Below are 21,865 nucleotides of genomic sequence, written 5' to 3' on the forward strand. Positions count from 1 at the left end.
AAAAAAAAAAAAATTAGGGCAGCCCTGGTGGCGCAGCGGTTTAGCGTCGCCTTTAGCCCAGGGTGTGATCCTAGAGACCCGGGATCGAGTCCCACATCGGGCTCCCCGCATGGAGCCTCCTTCTCCCTCTGCCCGTGTCTCTGCCTCTGTGTGTGTGTGTGTGTGTGTGTGTGTGTTTCTCATGAATGAATAAATTTTAAAAAATTAATAGGGGAAGGGTATAGATCTTGGCTCAGCTCCCCCTGGTTGTGTGGGCTGGGTCACTCATCCTTGCTGAGCCTGTTTTCTCACCTGTAAAATGGGGTTAGGAGGAGTACTTTAAGGCTGCTGTGGACTAAATGAAACAGCACCTCACATATGCTAATCACGACTATAATTTCCTTTCCCCTTGTTACCACTAAACCCCATGAGGGCCCTGTTGGAAGATCTATTTCTCCTTCCCTGGAGAGGTGGTCCTCACTCTTGATTGCACATTTAGGCTCACCTGCAGACTTATTACAAACAGCAATGCCTGCGTTTCCCCCAAGAGATGCTGGTTTAACTGATCTGGGGTGAGGCCTGCGCACAGTTTTAAAAAGCTCCCAAGTGATTCTGTGGTCACCCAGGCTTGAGAATCCTAGGTGGGCACATTTCAAATCCTACCTCTGTGTTCTCACTTTGGCCCCTAGTCCAGCCCCTCAGGCTTTGGGGGCCACTCAGGGCTTCCCCATCCCATGAGCCCACAGGCTCTGACACTGCCCCTCACCGGCCATCAGCAGGGGTCCAGGACCACTTCCCTTCAGTGGGATTATCTAGAGGCCAGATGCAACATGTTGTTGGCCGTTTTTCTTTTCCCTTTTTATTTTGGAATAATTTCAAACTTCCATAAAATTTCAAGAATAGACAAAAAACCCCACCCTATACTTTTCCCAGCTTCACCAAACCTCATGTTCATGACCTCAGACTAGGCAGTTCTTACTCTCTGATTCTAGTTCTCTTCCACACACACGCCGGCCCCCCTCCCCATTTATCTTTTCAAATTCAGTTCTTTTGAATGGTGAAAAGAGTTATACTTCGTATAGGTGTTTGAATTTGGCAGTGAGGACTTGGTCTCCTTCCTGCCCCAGAGCGGGGAGGCTGGATGGCTTTTCCATCACCTCTGAGCACTGGGACTCGAGCTGGGTGGAGGTGGGCAAGCCGGCTGTGGCTGTAGGGCCCGCCTACCCCTGGGGGAGCCTTCCTCCCACCCCATGCCCGTCCTGCGGGGGGTGGGCACCCACATCTTGCTCTGGGCTTGCCTCTGTGACCCTGAGAGTCAGGCCGCGCACACTGGCGGGCCCCTCTGCGGACACCTGCCCGGCCCAATCCCCCCAGCAGGATGGGGAGCCCGCGCCCAGCTTACCATGACTGGGAAGATGATGGCAGCCACCGTAGACTTGAGGATCCAGAGCACCGCCAGGCAGAGGATCTGCACCAAGGTGAACAGGTGGATCCGGCGCAGGGGCACATGCCGCAGGAAGGCGTGGTCTGGCTGGTGCTTGGCCGGCATTAGGAAGAGCTTGCAGCGCTCCCAGAACTGGCGGAGAGCGTGAGGTCACTGGGCTAGGTGGGGGCCCGGTGAGCCAGGGGGCCCGCCCCCCCCCCTGCCGGGCCTAAGCGCGCACAGGAGGGGACTGGAGGTCTAGGAGCACACGTGGGGAGCTCTGAGGGGAGCAGGCCTGAGCCCTGCCCGGGGGGTCCAACCCTGGAGCCCCCGCAGGTGAACACTGCGTTCAAGAAGAGTGCAACCAGGGGATCCCTGGGTGGCTCAGTGGTTTAGCGCCTGCCTTTGGCCCAGGGCCTGATCCTGCAGTCTCGGGAGCGAGTCCTGCATCCGGCTCCCTTCATGGAGCCTGTGTGTGTGTGTGTGTGTGTGTGTGTGTGTGTGTGTGTGTGTGTCTCATGAATAAATGAAATCGTTAAAAAGAAAAAAAGAGTGCAACCAATTGCAACACAAAGATATCCAAGACACCTGGTGAATCCTGGTAAATAAAGAACAAAACAAAATGTTTTCTTCAGCCAGAGTCGCCTCAGGGAAGAAGAGATGCAGTGAAATGCTCACTGGAGTCCGCACTTTCAAATCCTGAGCCTGTTTCCTCATTGGTAAAATAGGTATCACATCACCTACTTACGCAGATTTCATTACAGAACACCTAGGAAGTGCCTGGTAAGGTTATCCCCACTGCGCACACAGTAAATGGTAGAATCTTTGGCACCATTATTATTCTCTTGAACCAGAATAGCAAGCGCTTGGGGTTTGGGTCATCAGGCAGCAGATAGGGAGTGCTGCCTCCCCACAGGTCGCCGGTGGGGGGTGGGGTGCGGAGAACCTTACCTGGATGCCATTCAGGGAGGCCACACCCATGTAGAGGAAGACTCCGTACAGCACTGGCAAGGGGATGTACTGAAATGGGAGACGGAAGCAGAGCTTTGGCCTGGGCAGAGCTCTGCCCAGGGCTGGCTGTTGGCTGCCTTGTTCCCTATGACAGTGTCTGCTAAGTCGCAGAGGCCGCCTGGTCTGCCTTGGCTTTTCCCACACCATGAGGGAGCTGGATATTTAGGGGGAACTGAGCCTCTGAGAGCAGATCTACAGCCAGTGTTGTGGGGGGGGGGCTGACCCGCCCCCTTCTTTCTGTGCAGCTGCTGTCCCAGCCTGGTCACCCTGCCACCTTTCTTCCAACCCTGCAGAACCCTTGTGGCTTAACTGAAGACACACCTTCTGGAACATGGGAAAGCTCCCTAGAAAGCCCTCTGCTTATTCTTGTCAGCTCCTTCTCCCAGCCCCAGCTGGGGACACCCCACAAACCTGCATTGCTCTGGGGACTTTTATTGAGCTGACCACCATTGGCAGAGAGTACGTGCTGATTAACAAAAATTATACACCATACATAATTGGATTTTAAAAAGAAGCAAAACAGATATGTATATATAAACCAACCCCCCACTAATTGCTAACTAATCACTAATGGTTTGGTGGACATATTTTCTTCTGATCATGCTCATAGGTAGTTTGTTAGCTTTTTCAAAAGTGGGACATCATTTATACTGTTCTACAATCATAGTTATGACTCTTTATAAACCATTTGAGGTATTTCTCCACTGTCTCTCTAAGTGGCGTGCGTTTCTGCTTCTTTCATCCTTCCCCCCATCCCTTTTTTTTTTAATTAATTAATTTATTTATTTATGATAGTCATACAGAGAGAGAGAGAGAGGCAGAGACACAGGCAGAGGGAGAAGCAGGCTCCATGCACCAAGAGCCCGACGTGGGATTCGATCCTGGGTCTCCAGGATTGCGCCCTGGGCCAAAGGCAGGCGCCAAACCGCTGCGCCACCCAGGGATCCCTCCCTTTTTTTTTTTTTTTTCCCTCCCTTTTTTTTTTTAAAGAGTATGTTTGTGAGCAGTGTTTGTGGGGGGGTGTTGGTGGTGAAAAGGGCAGAGAGTAAGGGAAAGAGAATCTTAAGCCAATTCCATGCCCACCATGGAGCCCAACTGGAGACTTGATCTCATGACCCTGAGATCATGATCTGAGCCAAAATCAAGGGTTGGACGCTCATCCGACTAAACTACCCAGCACCCCTCATCTTTCCCTTTATCTGCCTCTTTGACTTGCCACTCTGAATAAGGCTCTGCCTTGACTCCAGGGTTGTCATGTTAGAACATGTGGCCAAATATAAAGTCCTGTGCTCAACTTTTAGATGCCATTTAGGATGTCCATAAACCCAACCAAATAAATAGCCTCTTTATTAAAATCAGTTAGAGGGGATCCCTGGGTGGCTCAGTGGTTTAGCGCCTGCCTCCGGCCCAGGGTATGATCCTGGGGTCCCGGGATCAAGTTCCGCATTGGGCTCCCTGCATGGAGCCTGCTTCTCCCTCTGCCTGTGTCTCTGTCTCTCTCTGTGTGTCTCTCATGAATAAATAAATAAAATCTTTAAAAATAAATAAATAAATAAAATAAGTTAGACTGGGTTCATTTTTTAAACACAAACCATGAATGGAACCTATGTGCTGGAAACCTCAACCCAAGACATTTGATCTTAAAGCAAAGGAGGGAAATATGGGCCACTGCACCATTACATTTGTATGTCGCTTATGAGATTGTTTGCCTAATTATGAAACAAAGTTAAAATTTCCACTGAACAACACTGTCCTAATCATTCTCAAGTCGTGGGAGCAATTGAGAGAGAAATAAAAATCTTAAATAAAAGACTTAGTTGGGGCACCTGGGTGGCTCAGCCGGTTAAGGGGTTGCCTTTGGCTCAGGTCACAATTCTGGGTTTCCGGGATCAAGCCCCCATCAGGGTCCTTGCTTGCCTCTGCCTCTCCCTCTGTTTGTGCTTTCTCTATTGCTCTCTCTCAAATAAATAAATAACATCTTTTTTTTTTTTTAAGAAAAAAAGACTTAGTATTAGTCTGTAATAACACTAATTTCAGGCGGCTTAAAACTTCTTTTTGACCTAATGAGGAGAACTGGGCTAAGTTTTAGAGAATTTGCAGTTACCAGTGTCTGACCCATCAACCCTAGGAAATTATCTCCTGTCCTGTCATTTGCAGGATCAAACAGCTTTCTTAGCAAATCCCAAGGCCTATGACATCAGACTGACAAGTGTTGGGGCTGTGATGTAGAATTATAGATTGATCCACACAAATCTTCCTTGAATCCCCAAAGAAAGGCCCTTTTCAAACATTAATGAAATGAAACAGTCAAATGGCAAAAAAGGCGGCTCTAGTGTCAGCTTTCTACCCCTCTGTTGGAAGAGTCAAAAATGTCACAGTCCCACAAACATAAGGACATTGCAGCCTTTCCATATAATTTGAAGCTGAGACCATTTGAACAACTCATGGGGCTCAGAGGAGAAGCTTCTGTTATGGTCAGGGGTTCCCCTGCAGCAGAATGCTGAAATTGGGTAGCCTGGGTGGCTTAGCGGTTTAGCGCCGCCTTCAGCCCAGGGCATGCTCCTGGAGACCCAGGATCAAGTCCCACGTCAGGCTCCCTGCATGGAGCCTGCTTCTCCCTCTGCCTGTGTCTCTGCCTCTCTCTCTCTCTATCTCTCTCTCTGTTTCTCATGAATGAATGAATGAATAAATAAATAAATAAATAAATAAATAAATAAATAAATAAAATCTTTAAAAAAAAAAAAGAATGCTGAAATCCACAGTCCTGAAAAGCAGTGGCAAAGTGCAACAAAACATAAGATAAATCTTCAGGGCTTTGGATGGACTGGGAATCTGCAGAACTGAGTGTGTTAAGTTGTGTATGCTACCCGTCAGATACATGGCACCTCATCCCCCAGTGCCCTCATTTGAAAAGATAACCAAAAATTTGCAAATTGGTGATAATAGGGCTGAAGATTATCAGTGATTTTCTAGCAGTAAAAATCACTGTGTCTAAATCAGTACAACCATCCACTGAGAGAAAGATTTCATCCCTTACTGCTCAAAGTATGGTCTTTGGACCAGTATTATTGGCATTGTGGCATTGCCTGTGAGCTTATTAAAAACGCAGAGTTTTAGGTTCTACTGAGACCTATTTGGACTAGTACCTCTTTATTTTTTTATGATAGTCACACACAGAGAGAGAGAGGCGGAGACACAGGCAGAAGGGGAAGCAGGCTCCATGCATCTGGAGCCTGATGTGGGATTCGACACTGGGTCTCCAGGATTGTGCCCTGGGCTAAAGGCAGGCACCAAACCACTGCGCCACCTAGGGATCCCCCAACTAGTATCTCTTTAAAAACGAACTTTTAATTCTAATTCCAGAATAGTTAACATAAGTGTTATACTAGTATCTTTCTTTAACAAGATCTCCAGGTGATTTTTTTTTATGTATATATGGAACCCAGTATAGGACTTGAACTCATGACCTGAGATCAAGACCTGAACTATGATTAAGAGTCAGATACTTAACTAGCTGAGCCATCCAGGTGCTTCTCCCAGGTGATTTTTATACATATTAAAATTTGAGAAGCTGGGGATCCCTGGGTGGTGCAGTGGTTTAGCGCCTGCCTTCAGCCCAAGGCGTGATCCTGGAGTCCTAGGATCAAGTCCCATGTCGGGCTCCCTGCATGGAGCCTGCTTCTCCCTCTGCCTGTGTCTCTGCCTCTCTCTCTCTCTCTCTCTCTCTCTCTGTCTCTCATGAATAAATAAATAAAATCTTTTAAAAAATAAAATTTGAGAAGCTCTAGAGCAAAATTCTACTGGAGGAATTGGTACAAAGGTATAGTTAATAACCGATTTTTTTTTTAATAACTGATTTTGATCACAGTTCAGGTCTTGATCTCAGGATCCCCTGTTGGCTACATAAACAAGAATTAAAAGTCCAAGGGCTCCTGGGTGGCTCAGTCAGTTAAGTGTCTAACTCTTAATTTTGGATCAGGTCGTGATCTTAGGGCCCTGAGATTGAGCCCTTTGATGGGTTCTATGCCTAGCAGGGAGTCTGCTTGAGGATTCTCTTTCCCTCTCCCTCTGCCCCTCCTCCTGTTCTCTCTCTCTCTCAAAAACAAACAAACAAACAAACAAACAAACTCAACTAAAGTACATCTTGGGTAGATAGCCTTCCCAATGTAAGTTCTCTGAATCTTGTATATAGTCAGCTGTGCCTAATTTGACAGACATGGGCAAACATACAGTTGCAAAAAGTTAAGTAAGCTTTATGGGAAAAAATTGTTGACTATTTGAGAGAAACAGCGTGGGAGAGAGAGAGAGAGGGAGTGAGCGCACAAGTGGAGGGGAAGGGGCAAGGGGAAAGGGAGAAGCAGATTTCTCACTGAGCAAGGAGTGTGGGGGGGAGGTGGGGGTGTGCTCGATTCCAGGACCCTGGGATCATGCCCTGAGCTGAAGGCAGACACTTAACTGACTAAGCCACCCAGGCGCCCTGGAAAATTTTTCTTGTTGGAACTAAATGCTGGGATTAAAACGAGGACCTCAGATCTGGATTAATTATATTTTTCTTGAACTGGCTATACAAAATATCTTTCCTTTAGCTTAAAATTAGCCCAGTATTTAGTACTGATGTCAGCTAGTGATAATGCTTTAGGCATTTAAACTGTTTTGAAAGCCAATCTTTTTCTGTTGTTGTAGGAAACGATTTTATTTTGCTTGGTTAAGATGGAAGACATTTGGATAATTTTCAGGTTGTGATGGGGAAGGTCTGCCTCAAAGATACTCTTGAACTCTTATTCCCAGAAGTAGTTTTGGGTAGGATCAGTCTCTGAAAAAGCATGTGCAAAGTTGTTGACTTCTTCTGAAAGCTTATCTTTATAAAAAGGTATAAAAATAGAAATAAGTAAAAAAAAAAAGTAAAAAAAAAAGTGAAAAGGTATATACCTTAATACAAGCAAATGAGTAATCCCAAATCTTATGATTAATAAAAATCTATATAGTGCCTGGGTGGCTCAGTCGGTTAAGTGGCAGTGGCTGCCTTCAACTCGGGTCATGGTCCTGGGTCTCTGCTCGGGAGTAAGGGGGTCACGGGGGGGTGATCTGCTTCTCCCTCTCCCTCTGCCTGCAGCTCTGCCTACTTGTGCCCTTGCTCACTCTCTGTGAAACAAACAAACAAACAAATAAATAAATCTTTTAAAAATCTAGATAGGTCTTCTCAGTTATAAAATATATCAAATAAATTAATTGGTGGTGAATAAAATGATATTGTATTTTTTCTACTCTTTTTATAAAAGAACCTCCAGTAGGATTTTTTGGGAAGTGGGGGTAGGATTTTTCAAACTGTTTTTGTCACTGAACACTAAGACAATATCAGAGCCTTTAGAGTTATGTGGACTCATGGAAATTTTTCCATCATGGCCAGAGTAATAATTCACATTTCCCCCGAATCTGGCTTCAGAAGAGACCAGACTGGTGACACTTTGATCATGGACTTCTAGCCTTCAGAAATGTAAGAAAATAAGTGTTGTTTAAAGTGCCTGGTCTGTGGTACTGTATTAATGCAGCAAATGAACTCAACGGGGGGAGTGGCTGAACTGGAGAAACAGAGAAACCTGTGCAGAGAGAGAGGGTCCCACAGATGCCTGCTGTGAATGTACTCCCATTTGATTTGGTCTCTTCCAGCTGGTCTGGGGGGCCATGGGCAAAAGGAGCTTCAAACAGTGTGGGAGAAAAAATCAGGTATGTGCTCAAGACACACAAGACAGAGGAACAGACAAGGCCACAGGAAAATCTACAGAAGCCTTCCCCTTGTAAGTTTTAAACTTCAGAAAATGGGTGAGCAAACAAGTGTCTAGTGAGCCGAAACCACAACGTGGAGACAAAACCAGTTTGGAAAGCTCCTGATCTAAGCAAGAATGGTACTTGGCCAAACTTTCTGAAGACGAGTGAAAATAGTGGTGAGGATTGTCTGGTGCTGATAAGGAATGCAACATTCCAGAAAACAAAGATGGTGATGGAACATGTATTTGAGTCCTGCCTCTTTAGGGTCCAGGTGGGACCTCTAGGCACCAGGCCAGGGCTTTCTAAGGCAGATGGGGCCCTGGTGGAGGGAGCAGAGCCTCACCTTCAGGATAGGAGCCAGGAAGACAGAGATGCCAGTCAGGATGAAGACGATGGTGCCGGTCACTCTTTGTTCCCTGGCAGACAGGAACACAGGGTCAGGGTGAACTGGAAGATGCTCCATGACCACTCTAGCCCTCCAGCCCTCTGCGTGCACCTAAAGATTGTGGCCATACCCTGGCCTCCCCATTCCAGAGAGTAAACCTGCTGCCTGAGGCCCAGCTGACCAGCACATGGGACGAGAGTGAGCCCTGACTGAGGTAATTGTAGGGTCGTCTGGGGGGCTATCCAGTGCCGTGACTAATAGTAGAGGTACTTGAGCCAGACTGACCTGGGTGTGGCTCTGCCACTGTCGTGTGGCATCAGACAAGGCCCTAAATGTCTTTAGACTCAGAGGAAGAAAGATAATGGAAACTGCCTTGGGAGTTGTGAGGATGAAATGGGAACATGCACTGATTATTATCCCTGCCCTCTGACTGTAAGAAGATCCCCATGGGGCATGACTAAGGGAAATTGGAGGAAGGAGGCCCGGCTGCTGGCAGAGCAGGCATGTGTCCCCAAGTGCCCGCGCCCAGGCACAACTCAGGTGGGGGTTGGTGGGTTCGGGGTCGACTGCTCAGGCCAATCATCTGTGGCTCAGGAGTCCAGGAGGGGACCCTGCCCTGACCAGACAAGGCTCACTGGGGCAGGCTGGGTAGCCTAGGTATTCCAAGGCAGTGAGGAGAAATTCTTTGGACAGCCAGTTCTGGTGTGAGCTCACCCCAGAGGCCATAAGAAGTGGGAGATGCACATGGCTGCTGGTAACAGATAAGGGACCTGACACGGGCACAAGGGAAGGAGGAGTGAGGAGATGGAAGTGATAGGCCATGGGCCACAGGCTAGGGAGTGGGAACGGTCCTGGGAAGACACTCTGAAAGAATGGAGATTGGGTAGGATCTACACCCATGGGGGCTTGAAGAAGAGGCAAAAAGACAGGCCCATGCAGGTGAGAGGTCAGTGTACAATGGGCAGGGGTGGTGTACTGCTTGCAATCCATTACCAAAAAAGCACCACTTAGAACTGAATCTTTGTCTCCTTCTTCTCCCCCCTAGAAATATCACTCCTATCCTTGTAGGCCCTGGGCTGTCAGAGCAGGGGCCCCTTTTGCCCAAATACCTTGATGGTAAGAAAAACCTGCTTCCCTTCTACCAATCCAAACACCCTTGCTTAGGTGGGCCCCAGTCACTGCTCCCCACCTACCTGACCCCCAGGAACTGGGGCTGCTCCCCAGGGGCGCTGGTCTCCGTCTCCATCTTGAGGCTGTCGATGTGGGCGATGGAGATGACAGTGGCCGCCACATACCAGGGGAGCCCCATGAAGGAGCACACGGCCATGAGGATGCCCACCCAGAACAGGTCCAGATGGTAGCCAGCAGCCTTCTGCATGAGGCAGTGGGAGACAGAGAAGCTGTCTAGGGAGTCTGCACCAGGCTGCCTGAGGGTAGGAGGTGAGGGAGATAGAAATCTCCCCAGAGCAGCCATTTTGTGGAACATGGCTCAAGGCTCCCTTCAGCCTTCATTAGGTACTCTTGGGGTGTCGCTACCCTGAGGTGCTCAGGCATCACCAACCCCAGGGTTTGTTGAACCAGGGAAGGGACTCAGGAAAGGGAGGAGAGGTATTTAGGCTTGAGAGGCACTGGGATTGGGTCCTTGGGAAGAAGGGCTCCTACCAGTGGTCACGATGTCTCTGCAATTCTTGAACAAGGGGTCTTGGCAGGGGCAGGCATTAGACCAAGCTATGAGTGGTCTAGATTGGGATGGGGAGAAGGTAGCCCAAATCTCTTCAAACCCGAGACAGGGAGGGGAGTTGTAGGGACTGGGGGCACGGGTGATGGTGGGGCTGAAAGATTCTCCTCTGCCTCAGGGTTCTGGGTCAAAATTCCAGATCTGTTCAGACTCTCAAGCTCCCAGTCAAGAAGCTGGAAAGTCACTTTGGGAGAAGCAAGCAGCCCATACCTAGTGGCCCCTACTGGGTTTGGTCCTGGTCCTTGGATCATATCACCCTGGCCCTGGTTGGCCTTACCCACATCTGGGGGTCACATTTCCCCACACATGCACCAGAACTCCAGGCTTCTGATCTCCTGCCTTGCTTTATAAATGGCCCCACATTTTGACAAAAGCACCATCTCCCTTCTTTTTTCCTTCCAACTTTGTGGGAAGAAAGAGGTTGTGCTCCTGCCCCTGGTAGCCGCCTTACCCTCAGCTTGTTCTCCTTCCGGTTGACTATAACAGCGGTGATCTGCTGGTCCATGAAGATCAGGATGGTCACCAGCAGGGCGGGCAGGATGCTAGCCAGGTATACCCACCATGGGTTCTTCCCGAAGGGGGCCACGAACCAGCCTCGGTCAGGCCGAGTGGGCTGAGCAGAACAAATGGAAATGGCCCTTTCTTCTCCCCTGTGCCAGTGCATTTGCTGCCTGGGGGCCCCACTCTCCCTGACCTCCCACCACTCCCCCTGCCTGCCCCAGGGTGCCTTTTGAGCCTAATCTTTTCCTTCCAAGACCTTAGGCACCTGCAACTTTAAAGAGACCACAGACACAGACAGATTTGGGAAGGGCATGGTGTCTGCTGAACTGAGATCCCTGGGATTGGTTGGGAACGAGGAGGGGCGGAGAGCTGGGAGACAGCTCAAGGACCTAACTGCAAGGTAGCAGGAAGCAGGAATGAGGCCCAACAGGCAAGAGTAAGGAATCTGATGGGCCCAGTGCCTAAGGCTTCTGCCTCTCCTCTAAGTTACCTGTCTGGGGAGCCATACAGGAAGGTCTGTAAAACATCAGATGTTAATTCAGACTTGTACCTTAAGAATATGGGATTATCTCTGCAGAAGCTGGGCTGAAATCTCTCTTTTATTTAAGAGAAAGAGGTACTTTTTTGCATGTAAGCTATCAAAGAGAACCCTGGAGTCATAGCAAGGAGATCAAGCCCTTGAAGACAGGGAAGGTCAGTTCTAGAACCTCCAAGCCCAGTGTAGGTGGCTGATGCTCCTAATAAGGGAGCAGGGCCTGAGCTGAGCTTCAAGCAAATGGCACCAAGTCAGGACTTACTGGGACTTCTGCAGCAGTTCTCAAACTTGGCACTGGCTTTCTGGGGGCGCTTATTAAAATGCAGAACTCTGTGCCCTATCCCCAGACTTTCTGATTCCACAGGTCTGGGGCGGGGCCAAGAATATGTATTTCTAACAAATTGTCAGGTGATGATGTGATGTTAGTCTGGGGACCACACTTGGAGCATCAGTGTTCTCAGGGATCATTTTCAACAGACCCAGGTGACCCCACTTGAAGATTGCTGGAGCCAGGGGATCGCAGACCAACCTGTCAGTGGAAATCAGGGGGCTTCTGCTGGGCTGAAGGGTGGGTTCCAGTACCTTCCCCACTCTGTGACTCCACAGCAGGACTTCACTGTGAATATGTCCCCAGCCTACCATCTCAAGGGACCACCCCCTGGGAGCCTGTGTGGAGGAAAGGTGGAGCATACCCAGAGAACCCCCACAGCTGAGAGTCTATGAAATTCTGATGAGCAGAGAGGGGAAAGGAACTACAGCTGGTGGGTGGGCAGAGCTAATGTCCAGAGCAGGGACCAGGGGCAAACCTTGATGACACTGGGCACGTGCAACTTAGGGGTTGCCAGGCCGAAACAGGCATCAATTCCACAGAACAGCAGGATGGAGAAGATAATGGAAAAGTCGGCTACCAGGGCCCGGACCTACAGAAAGGAGATGCATGAATGAAGCACCTGCCCTCCTCCTGGAGGACTCAGTCCCCTGGCAGCAGGAGGACCGCGGCTAAGTACTTGGGTTTGAGTGTCAGCAGACCTATGTTCAAATCCTGACTCTGCCCTTGCCGGCTGTGTGACCTGGGGGAAGCAGATCGTCTCTTGGAGCCTCAGTTTCTTCATTTGTAAAATGAACATAACAGTAGCACCTACCTCATAGACCTGAGTGAGCTAGGACATATTCAGAGGGCTTGGCATATGTTAGTGAGCATGGGAATTGTTATTAGACACATGGCATGTAGTCATTGCTGAAAGCATTTCCTGGTATGACAGACTGAACTGAGTCACTGTAAGGGGTGGTGAGAGCAAAGCTGAACTCCAAAGAAAATTTTAGCTCCTGATAATATGTGGCAGATTGCTGCACTGCCGCCTGGGCTGGGGGACCCCTGTCTGCCTGCAGACCTTCTGTCCACTAGGAGTCCTTTGCCTCTTGCTCCTGTGTCTCAGAATGCCCATCCTAGGCCAGGTTCCTGACCTCCTCCCACTGCCCCCTACCTTCTGACCAACGTCTATATTGCCACCTTTTCTATCGCTCTTCAGGGATAGCAGTTTCCAGAGAACAACAGGAAATGGAACATTGAATGCATTCTCTGTATCCATACTCACCTTGAAAACTGTTATTAAAATAATATATATATAGTTAAAAACCCACATAGTGTAGAAAGCAAAGTCCCCTACCTCACTTTTCTTCACTCCAGATGTCCCCAATAAGTCTGCTTGATTTTAGTTGTTCTGGTGTTTTCCTCCATGTCATTAATATGCTATACTTTCATATTTTGATTTACTAATTTAAAGCAAAATCTACTGATAAAGATTTAGCTTACCTGCACTGTTCCTTCTGCCCTTTCCTCAGTCCCAATAATTGAGAGTTATTTTCAAACTCTTTCTATGGGTTTCCTTTATACTTTCAAGTTTTATAACTAACCCTCTCTTTCTGCTGACTTTACCAGTTGCTCTCGTGCTCCATCATGGGAGGCTAGCTTGCTTCCCTTCCCACCACCTCCCTCCCCATCCTGTTCCATCTGTGACTCTTCCAGGTGGATCTTTACATTGTCAAAGCTGAGAACACTCACATTGTGTTCCATAAACACATGTCTTTTGTGGTTTATCTGTAAGTTGATTCTAAAAGTTGGAAGTCAATAACTGCTTTATGTTACTATGATCATGTAAACCAAGCAGTGTGCAGATTTACAATTGGTTTTCTGCAATATTCCTAGCATCCAGATCAAAAGTTAAACCATATGAATTTGCCACTTGTTTGTAGAACAAAACAGTCAAATGCACTCCATTTCACATGGTCAAACCTAGCATAAAGATGGATGTAATAGATAGTTGTGAACTCCTCAATCCTTAAGAAATGAAAATATACCCATTCAGTCAATACCTCTCTGTGATCCAGTGGCTTCCCTGTCACTGCTCTCGAGAGAGATCCACTGCTCTGAATTTAGACTTTATTATTCCCATGAATCTCTCTCTCTTTTAACATTTTCATTTATTTATTCACGAGAGATACACAGAGAGACAGGCAGAGACATAGGCAGAGGGAGAAGTAGGCTCCCTGCAGGGACCCCGATGTGGGACTCGATCCTGGGACTCCAGGTTCATGCCCTGAGCCAAAGGCAGATGCTCAACTACTGAGCCACGCAGGTGTCCCTATTCCCATGAATGTCTTAATACTTTTACTAAATATGTAGATAGCTCTAAACAAAATATGATATTGTTTTGCACATTTAAAAATTTTACATAAATGTTTTCATATTATTTGTAGTCTTCTGCAGTTTGCTTTATTTGCTCAACATTATGTTGGTGCTATTTTTCCTTGTGGATAGATGTAGTTTTAGTCTATGTGTATATGCATTGCAGTTTAATATTTGTATGATTGTTTGCCATTTACTTCTTCACTCTCCTGTTGATTGATCAACTCAGATTATTTTCATTGCTTTCCTCTAAGAATCAATGCTTCTGTGAACATTCTTGCACATGTGAGAGTTTCTCTGGGGTGTATACCTGGGAGTGGAAATGCTCATTGGAAAATCATATCCATCTTTAACTCTATCTAAGAGGGCCAACGGCTCTCTCAAATGCTTGTGCCTATTTACACTTCTACCAACTTTTCACCTCCAACGCTTGATATCCCAAGATCTTCATATCTTTACCAATCTTATGGGTATGAAATGGTACGGTCTCAGTTCTTCTCTGCAACGCTAAATTCCAGTAGGCAACAGAGGAATTTGTAAGAAACTTAAGGGGGGGAAAGTTGGTGATAAAAGAATTTCCTACTATGTGAATTATATTTAATCCTCCAGGAAATAGATATTCTCAGATGCAATTGCTGTTCTAGATCTTTTACATAAGAGGTGACTTGGATATAATCTGGTTGGAAAGTAGGGAGGTAGGGAGGGAATTTGCCTTGAGGATGCATTTGTGTTGCAAGCACACTATTTTTCCCCTCAGTTTGCATATTGCCAACTTCCTAAAGAGCCTTTTAGTTTTTATGGAATACTGAAAAAAATTAAATTATTCATATCAATTTTATCATCATCGTCAGTCATATTAGTAGTAGCAGTAACAGTAATATTTATTTAAGATGGCTTTAGGAGAGGGGTGCCTGGCTGGCTCAGTAGAGCATGTGACTCTTGATCTTGGGATGAGTTCAAGGCCCATACTGGGTGTAGAGATTACTAAAAACAAAGAAGCATTAAAAAAAGATTGCTTTATGGGAATGCCCTTGGGATTTATAGTGGAAGAGTGTTGCTAAAATTCTTCTGAGCTTCCCTCCCATTGCTTACATATACACAAGTGCTGTTTTGATTAATTAATGTTTTATTTTGACCAGAAAAGAAAATGCAATTCAAATTACTATTTAGCATTTCAAGAGCATAAAAAATCAAGTACTTAGGAATAAGTCTAATAAAAAGTATGCAAGAGCTTAAGGCCAAAACCGAAAAAAAAAAAATATGGAGAGAAGACAGAGCCAAGTAAATGGTGAAGCATACAATATTCATGGATCAGTAGACTCCAAATTTCAAAGGTGTCAATCCTCCCCAGTTTACATTTAGGTTCAATACAATCCTATCAAAATTCTAACAAGTTTTTGAGACACCTGGGTGGCTCAGCAGTTGAGCGTCTGCCTTCAGCTCAGGGTGTGATCCTGGGGGTCCAGGATTGAGTTCTGCATTGGGGTCCTTGTGGGGAACCTGCTTCTCCGTCTGCCTATGTCTTTGCCTCTCTCTCTGTCTCTCGTGAATAAATAAATAAAATCTTTAAGAAAAATTCTAACAAGTTTTTATTTTAGTAAAATTTAAGATTAATCTTGGAAAAGAAGGACAAAGAGGGAAAGTTTGGTCTGTAAGACATACAGACTTATTATGAGCCATACAAATGAAGACTGTAATACTGGCAGATAAATAAATCAGTGAAACAGAGTAAAGAACCTAGAAACAGACCCCATCATATGTGAATATTTGACACCTGGCAAAAGAAATATTGCAGAGCAGTGAGAAAGGAGAGTCTTTTTTTAAAAAGTGCTATTTATATACATATAAAAAGAAACACAATCTCATACTATATGTCAAAAGTAATTCTGATATAACATGAAAGGAAAAACAATGAAGTTTTTAGAAGATAACAGGAGAATACCTTCTGTCCAATATTTTCCTTGAGGAAAATTCTGATATATTTGATTATAATAAAACTAAGAATTTCTATTAGTCAATAGATACCACTAAGAAAGTAAAAAGGCCAGTCACATAGGAGAAGATATTTGCAACACAGATGATCACAAAAAGCTTTCTATCCAGAATATGTAGACATCTTGCAAACCAGAAAGAAAAAAGACAGACTGCCCAATAGAAAATGTGTGAAAGATTTGAATAGGCACTTCCAAGAAGAAAGTTAAATGGTTATGTGGCCAATAAATGCACAAGATTTTCAACTTCGTCATTGGGGAAGTGAAAATTTTAAAAACATAGTGAGATAGTACTACACAGAAAGACTAAAGATAAAAGTCTTATAATGTTGAGTATTGCCAACAGGACTTGGCAACAAGGGAACTCACTTCTCTCTGACAAGTCTGTAACCTGAAAAATCCCAGTGAGCCAGTGCTGATGTGGTGGGTGTCCATCCTGTCAGTGGGCCAGAACCCTCACAGGGAGACCCCACTGGGGCTTCCTTGTGAACTGCCTAACTGTAGGCCCCTTCCTAACCACAGAGTAAGCTTACCTTGGTAGGGAAATAGCGGCTGAATTTGAACTTCTTCAGGGTCAAGGTCATGGAGTACGTCCCAAAGAAAAGGATGAAGGACATGAGTGCCAGGTCTGGGATGAATTGGCAGGAATTCCCAAGCAGCTGCCCACCATAGTTCAGACACTCCTTCTTGCTCAGCAGAGACCAGTCCAGTGCTGTGAGGTTAAGGGGGTTGTACTTGGAAGACCAAGCACAGGAGAGAAAGAGTCAGGGCCTTCCTGGGTAGTCAGATGTATCCTTGCCCCTGCAGTCCCTCAGGCATCCCACACATCCCTCCCCTCCTCCATGAGGCCCAATAACAGAATGATGTCCTGGGATACAGGCCGTGTCAAGGAACAGCAAACAGCAGGACCCCCAGGAAGCTTACAAGCTGGCATGTGTTTCTTCAGTTCTAGGATGTACTACAGAGTTAGTGAGGAGAAAAAGCTCAGAGGGTGGGATTCCTTCTCCTACAGTAGGCTCAGCTACTAGTTCAGTCAACTATGGATCTCTCTCCCAGAGCATATCACATTTATTCTTTCTTTTTCTTCTCCTATGCACACCTTTTCACATATTGGGGCATATGCCCCACCCTTGTCAGATCTCTCTTGAGTCAGTCACTTCAAGCACTTCCCCTTTTCATGTTTAGATGCTTAAAATCCAGTGTACACATAAGTACATATATAGACACATACATTTCTCTAAGTGTATGTATATGAGTGCATATATACTTACATATATGTGTGTACACACATGTTCATACGCATATGTTTTTAAGTGTAATAAAAGCAGAGTAATTTATAATAAAAGTTAATATATACTTCAAACAATTACTGTGTAAATATTCAGCAACCTGCAAAATGAAGCCAGCAGGTATTTGTAACCACCTGTAATGAATGTTTGGCTTATAAGTGTGGTACTTTGCTATAATGGTGTTTTCCAGTGAATTATGCCTCTCTGTGTCCACACTCCTTTGCCATGTGACACCAATAATCCTCCCATCAACAAATGAAGTCTATTTCTCCACCCTTTTGAATCTGGCCTGGCCTTGGGTCTGCTTAGACCAGTGGAATTGGGGAGTAAGTGGCTCTGAGTAGGCTGTGGAGTTGTGGCCTTGAGAGGACTTGCAGGATCCATTCTTACCCTCTCGGAAACGTGAGACTGGCATACTGTGGGAAAGCTCAGGATCAGGAAATACCATGTGAAGAGAGAAATCCAGATTTGTAAGACATCTGCTGAGTGTCAGGGCCTCCCCCAATCACTGAAGCTATTAAAAATGCCCTCTTTCCGGGTTGCATGCCTCTACTGCCCCACTGGTCCGGCCCCACATCTCTCTCCTAGCTCATCTCCTGTGCTTTCCCTGTGCGATGCCACCCTGTGTGCATCTCAGTGTGTTGTCTCAGCCGGACTGGTCCCCTCACTATCCTCAGAACAGGTTTTGTGTCTTGTTTGCCCTTCTGTCTGAGCTGGCCCTGGGTCTGGCATGTGCTTCTCTCTAGGGAACCAACTTCCTCAACCTTCAAGACCAGATTACATTCCACTTTCTCTCTGAGGCTTTCTTCTCCAGCTTGTCCCCATGGCTGGAAGGACACATGTGGCCCAGATTTGACACATGGCATGCTCTGCTTTTGCTGTCCCACCACCGTTCATGTTCATCTCTACACATATACTATCAGCAAGTTTGAGGACAGGGGCCACATCTGGTCTTTTCTTTTCTTTTCTTTTCTTTTCTTTTCTTTTCTTTTTTTCCTTTCTTTTCAACGTCCCTTTAGCCCTCAGAGTACACGCGGCACATTGAACATAGTAAATATCCAGGCACAGGCATCGACGGATTCCCTTCTTTCCTCAAAATCAGATATTTGAAAATCTTAGGTGAAATTGCCAGCTGAACAGCCAGCTGCCTCTTCAGGGGTGACTAAAGCAGCAACCTCAGTGACCCGCAAAAGGTCCAAAGATCTTCCCCAAAGCCCACCAGGAGCCACCCTTGTCCTGGTTTTGGACTTTCCCACCGTTGGTGCCACTCAGGCTGGGTGCTTCTCCTAAGGGCCACCGCTCATAGTTCCTGGCAGAGGCAGACCAGACCTGCTGGACGGGGGACTTTTGAGCACACAGGACAGATCAGACTTAGCGAGGGTCAGAGCACTAACGACCTTCCTGGGGTTGTTGGGTGGGAGTTGGAGGCGCTGGGTAGAAAGGCAAGGAAGGAAATAGAAAGATGGCTGGGAAACTGTGTTTATACTGTTCTTTGTGCAGCCGTATTTACCATCCCTTACCTCTACCTCCCGTTCATGTGTGTGAGCACGTGCATGTGTGATATTTAGGCACACAAATTTCATAGGAAGAGATGTGTTTTAAAGGGGGGTTTTGACAGTATATACTTAGGATAAAAGTACGCATTGACACAGCTCCATGGGCCACCCTGGGGTGCAGCTGGGACTGGCTTCTGCAAGTCTGGCTTGCCAGAAGATGGTCTCTGTTTCCCAGCTTCTCCCACTATTCCCACAAACAAACGCCCTCGAGTGTCTGAGTAAGAGGAGAGGACTTACCAGAGAAGTGTTGGTGTTTGGTGCCAGCAGGGCTGAAGCATTGAACACGGTTGTATTTGCTGTGGATGAGCACAGGACATGGGCCAGGTCAGTGGCTGCTGGCAGGGAGAGCCTGCGGCCCCCACCAGGCCCCCACCTTCTCCATCTCCCACCATTCCTCAGAGCCCAGGAGTGGTTTCCCTTGTGAGGGCACCTCATCACGCCCTGGCTCCGCTCTGCTCTCCTCACTCTGCACAGTGAGGACAGGGGTGGTAGAGGAGCCTGGGTTACAGCTCTGACTGTCCCACTGGGCCAGTCTATGACAGCTCCTATCTGACCACAAAGGGCTTGCTTTAAAAGCCAAAGTAAGGAATCTGCTACCAAGACCCAGTGCTGACACGAGCTGGGGAATGACGTGCCTTGTCCCTACCAGCAACTGGATCCACGTCTGCGCTCTCAGACACTTTCAGAGGACTTATTCTGTCTCTGCTTTGCACAATGCCAAGCCTTAAAAGCATCATCTTGCCAAGTTCCTAAATTCCTACTATCCCCTTTTGAAAGATGAGGCCCGCCAAAGCCCACACAGGTTAAGTAACCTGCTCATTTCCCCACGGTCGCACAACTCGTACTTGCAAGGAGTCATGATCCATCCCAGGCCCAGCCTAGATACCTCCAAGGTCTACACAGCAAGAATCCCTTCCTGTACTGCTCTCCATGCACATTGCCCTGCTCTCCTGCCCCTGTCCAGATGTGTGTGTGTTTTTTTTAGGTCAACCGTAAGAACACATTGGCTTTGGTATTAAAATTTCTAACCTACCCCTTGAATGCATGCTGAGGAAAATTAAACCCAAGTCCAAGCCTGAAGGTGAATCAGAACCCAGAGGTACTGTCCTTAGCTGTTTACCACTCCCCTCCCCAGCCTCAGGGTTCCGAACTGTAGGTAGAGCATATAAGGGTTCCAATCACAGGCCATGAGAAGAACTGAGAACTGTAATTCCCTTCCTGTGGGATGTAGCCATTCATTAAAAAGGCAGGCTTTGGAGGCTGCTGTTTGCCTTCTCTCTCATGTGTGCTCCTGTGCTGCATGGGTAAAGAAGGGCCAGGTCCTCCTTGCCTTTCTTCTCTAAGCGAAGGCTCATTAAGTAGTTCCAATGCAGCAGGTTTGAGGAGGGAGGCAGGAGACCAGCTAGCCAGTTTGCTGGCAATAAATCTGAAATGCGCTGCAAGCCATTTGGCTTCTGCTGACTGTCCATGGTTAGTTAGGAACCCAGAGTGAAGTTGAAGCTATTCTTGAAGCTTCTTCAACCTCCAATAAGCTGTCACAGGGTGGATGTAATCACAGGGCCCCTCTATGTTGCCCACTTCTGGGGCAGTGGGGGGCTGGAATGACTAAGGAATTCAGTCTTGAATTCCAGAATATTCATTCCTAAAAGTTCTACAACCAGAGGTTTGTTACGATTATTCTGAAGAAAGCTTTACTAATAGAAATCAGGACATCTGCTACTTTACCTCACACCACTGACCAAGAGAACATGATGTGCAGTTAACCACAGAGCAGGGGAAGTGGGCCAGAAGTGGGTAACTCAGGACTACCCACACAAACACTAGAGGACTCCCAGTTAATGCTTGAGCCTCAAGAGCTCAGGTGCTTTTCCATTGCCCAAGCTTGTCAGACCAGACACACCTTTGATGTCTTCTTCTTAGACTTAGCCATTCTTTTATATTGGGTAGGGTTTATCTGAAAGTCACTTTGAGGTAAAGAGGATGAAATATAATATTTCAAATATTTGATTCCAAATATCAAATATTTTTAAATACTAGTGTTTACAAAGTGGTACTCACTTGGGATTGAAAGCAGCCAAATCAGTTGTGCAGCATCCATAAACAGAATACAAATCAGTTACAATGGAAACAAGATTAAATTTAAAAAGAGAGCTCCCCGACACAACAAGCTCTTAGGATGAAGAGTGGCAAAGACCAATAGGGTGCCTTGTCCAGACTGGGCTTTGAAGTAAAGCTAGGAACATGGAACATTTTGCAAGCAAGTGAACCATGGACTGGGAAAGAAACCCTCCTCACTTAGTTCCCCTAATGTCTAGAATTTTCCTTTTCATATTCTAGTCAAAACTAACTTGTCCTAATCCCAGTTCTTTTACTCTTGGTGAAGAAACTGAAAATCTAATCTTATAAGGGTTAGTGGCTAATGAGGGCTCCAAATTACTAATTAACAGCTGAATACAGCAATGGTTCTCAAACTTAAGCATGAATCAGAATCACCTGGAAGGCTTGTTACTATACAGCCGGCCCTACCTCCAGAGTTTCTGATCAGCAGGTGTTGGGTGAAGCCCAATAATCTGTATTTCTAACAAGTTTCCAGAGGTACTAATGCTGCTTCTGGAGACCACATTTTGAGAACCATGGCAATAGAGTGATCCAAAATGAGGAGGTTAAAAAAAAAAAAAAAAAGAGGTGTTATCAGGCACCTGGGAAAGGCGAAAGGGGATATTCTTTGAAGGCAAGTAGATTTTATTATGGCCCTCAAATCCAGCCTTCTATGCTCCTACATCTCCTGTTCTTAGGGTATGTCTATGTTTGGTTTCTCCTGTGGACAGATGATTCTCAGAATGACCAAAATGCCACATATGACCCCAGAATTTAGACAGTTTCTCCGAGAGATCAAGGCCATGTACTTCCAAAAGCCATGTTTGTGGGAACATGTGTGTTCAGTCAGTGCAATGAAGCCACCATCCAGTGGGCACAAGCAGCAAATGGGAGTATCCTGATGGAGC

The 21,865-nt window shown here is 46.5% G+C and overlaps 1 protein-coding gene across 7 annotated transcripts in view; it reads right to left on the reverse strand.

Annotated features, from left to right (window-relative positions):
- Positions 1 to 21,865, reverse strand: part of SLC4A5 (solute carrier family 4 member 5) — a 118,626-nt gene that overhangs the window by 8,199 nt on the left and 88,562 nt on the right. For all 7 annotated transcript variants that reach the window (XR_005987717.1, XM_041754342.1, XM_041754339.1 and 4 more), the window contains 8 exons: positions 19,098 to 19,156; positions 16,549 to 16,749; positions 12,145 to 12,258; positions 10,754 to 10,915; positions 9,758 to 9,936; positions 8,523 to 8,595; positions 2,354 to 2,422; positions 1,382 to 1,555 (listed from right to left, as the gene is read on the reverse strand). Coding sequence is in view for 6 of the 7 variants with exons in the window: in XM_041754342.1 (XP_041610276.1) it covers positions 1,382 to 1,555; positions 2,354 to 2,422; positions 8,523 to 8,595; positions 9,758 to 9,936; positions 10,754 to 10,915; positions 12,145 to 12,258; positions 16,549 to 16,749; positions 19,098 to 19,156 (1,031 nt within the window). In the remaining variant the exon portion in view is untranslated. The remainder of the gene's footprint in view (positions 1 to 1,381; positions 1,556 to 2,353; positions 2,423 to 8,522; positions 8,596 to 9,757; positions 9,937 to 10,753; positions 10,916 to 12,144; positions 12,259 to 16,548; positions 16,750 to 19,097; positions 19,157 to 21,865) is intronic.

This window comes from Vulpes lagopus, chromosome 5, assembly GCF_018345385.1.
Source record: "Vulpes lagopus strain Blue_001 chromosome 5, ASM1834538v1, whole genome shotgun sequence".
In the NCBI taxonomy this organism is placed as follows: Eukaryota; Metazoa; Chordata; class Mammalia; order Carnivora; family Canidae; genus Vulpes; species Vulpes lagopus.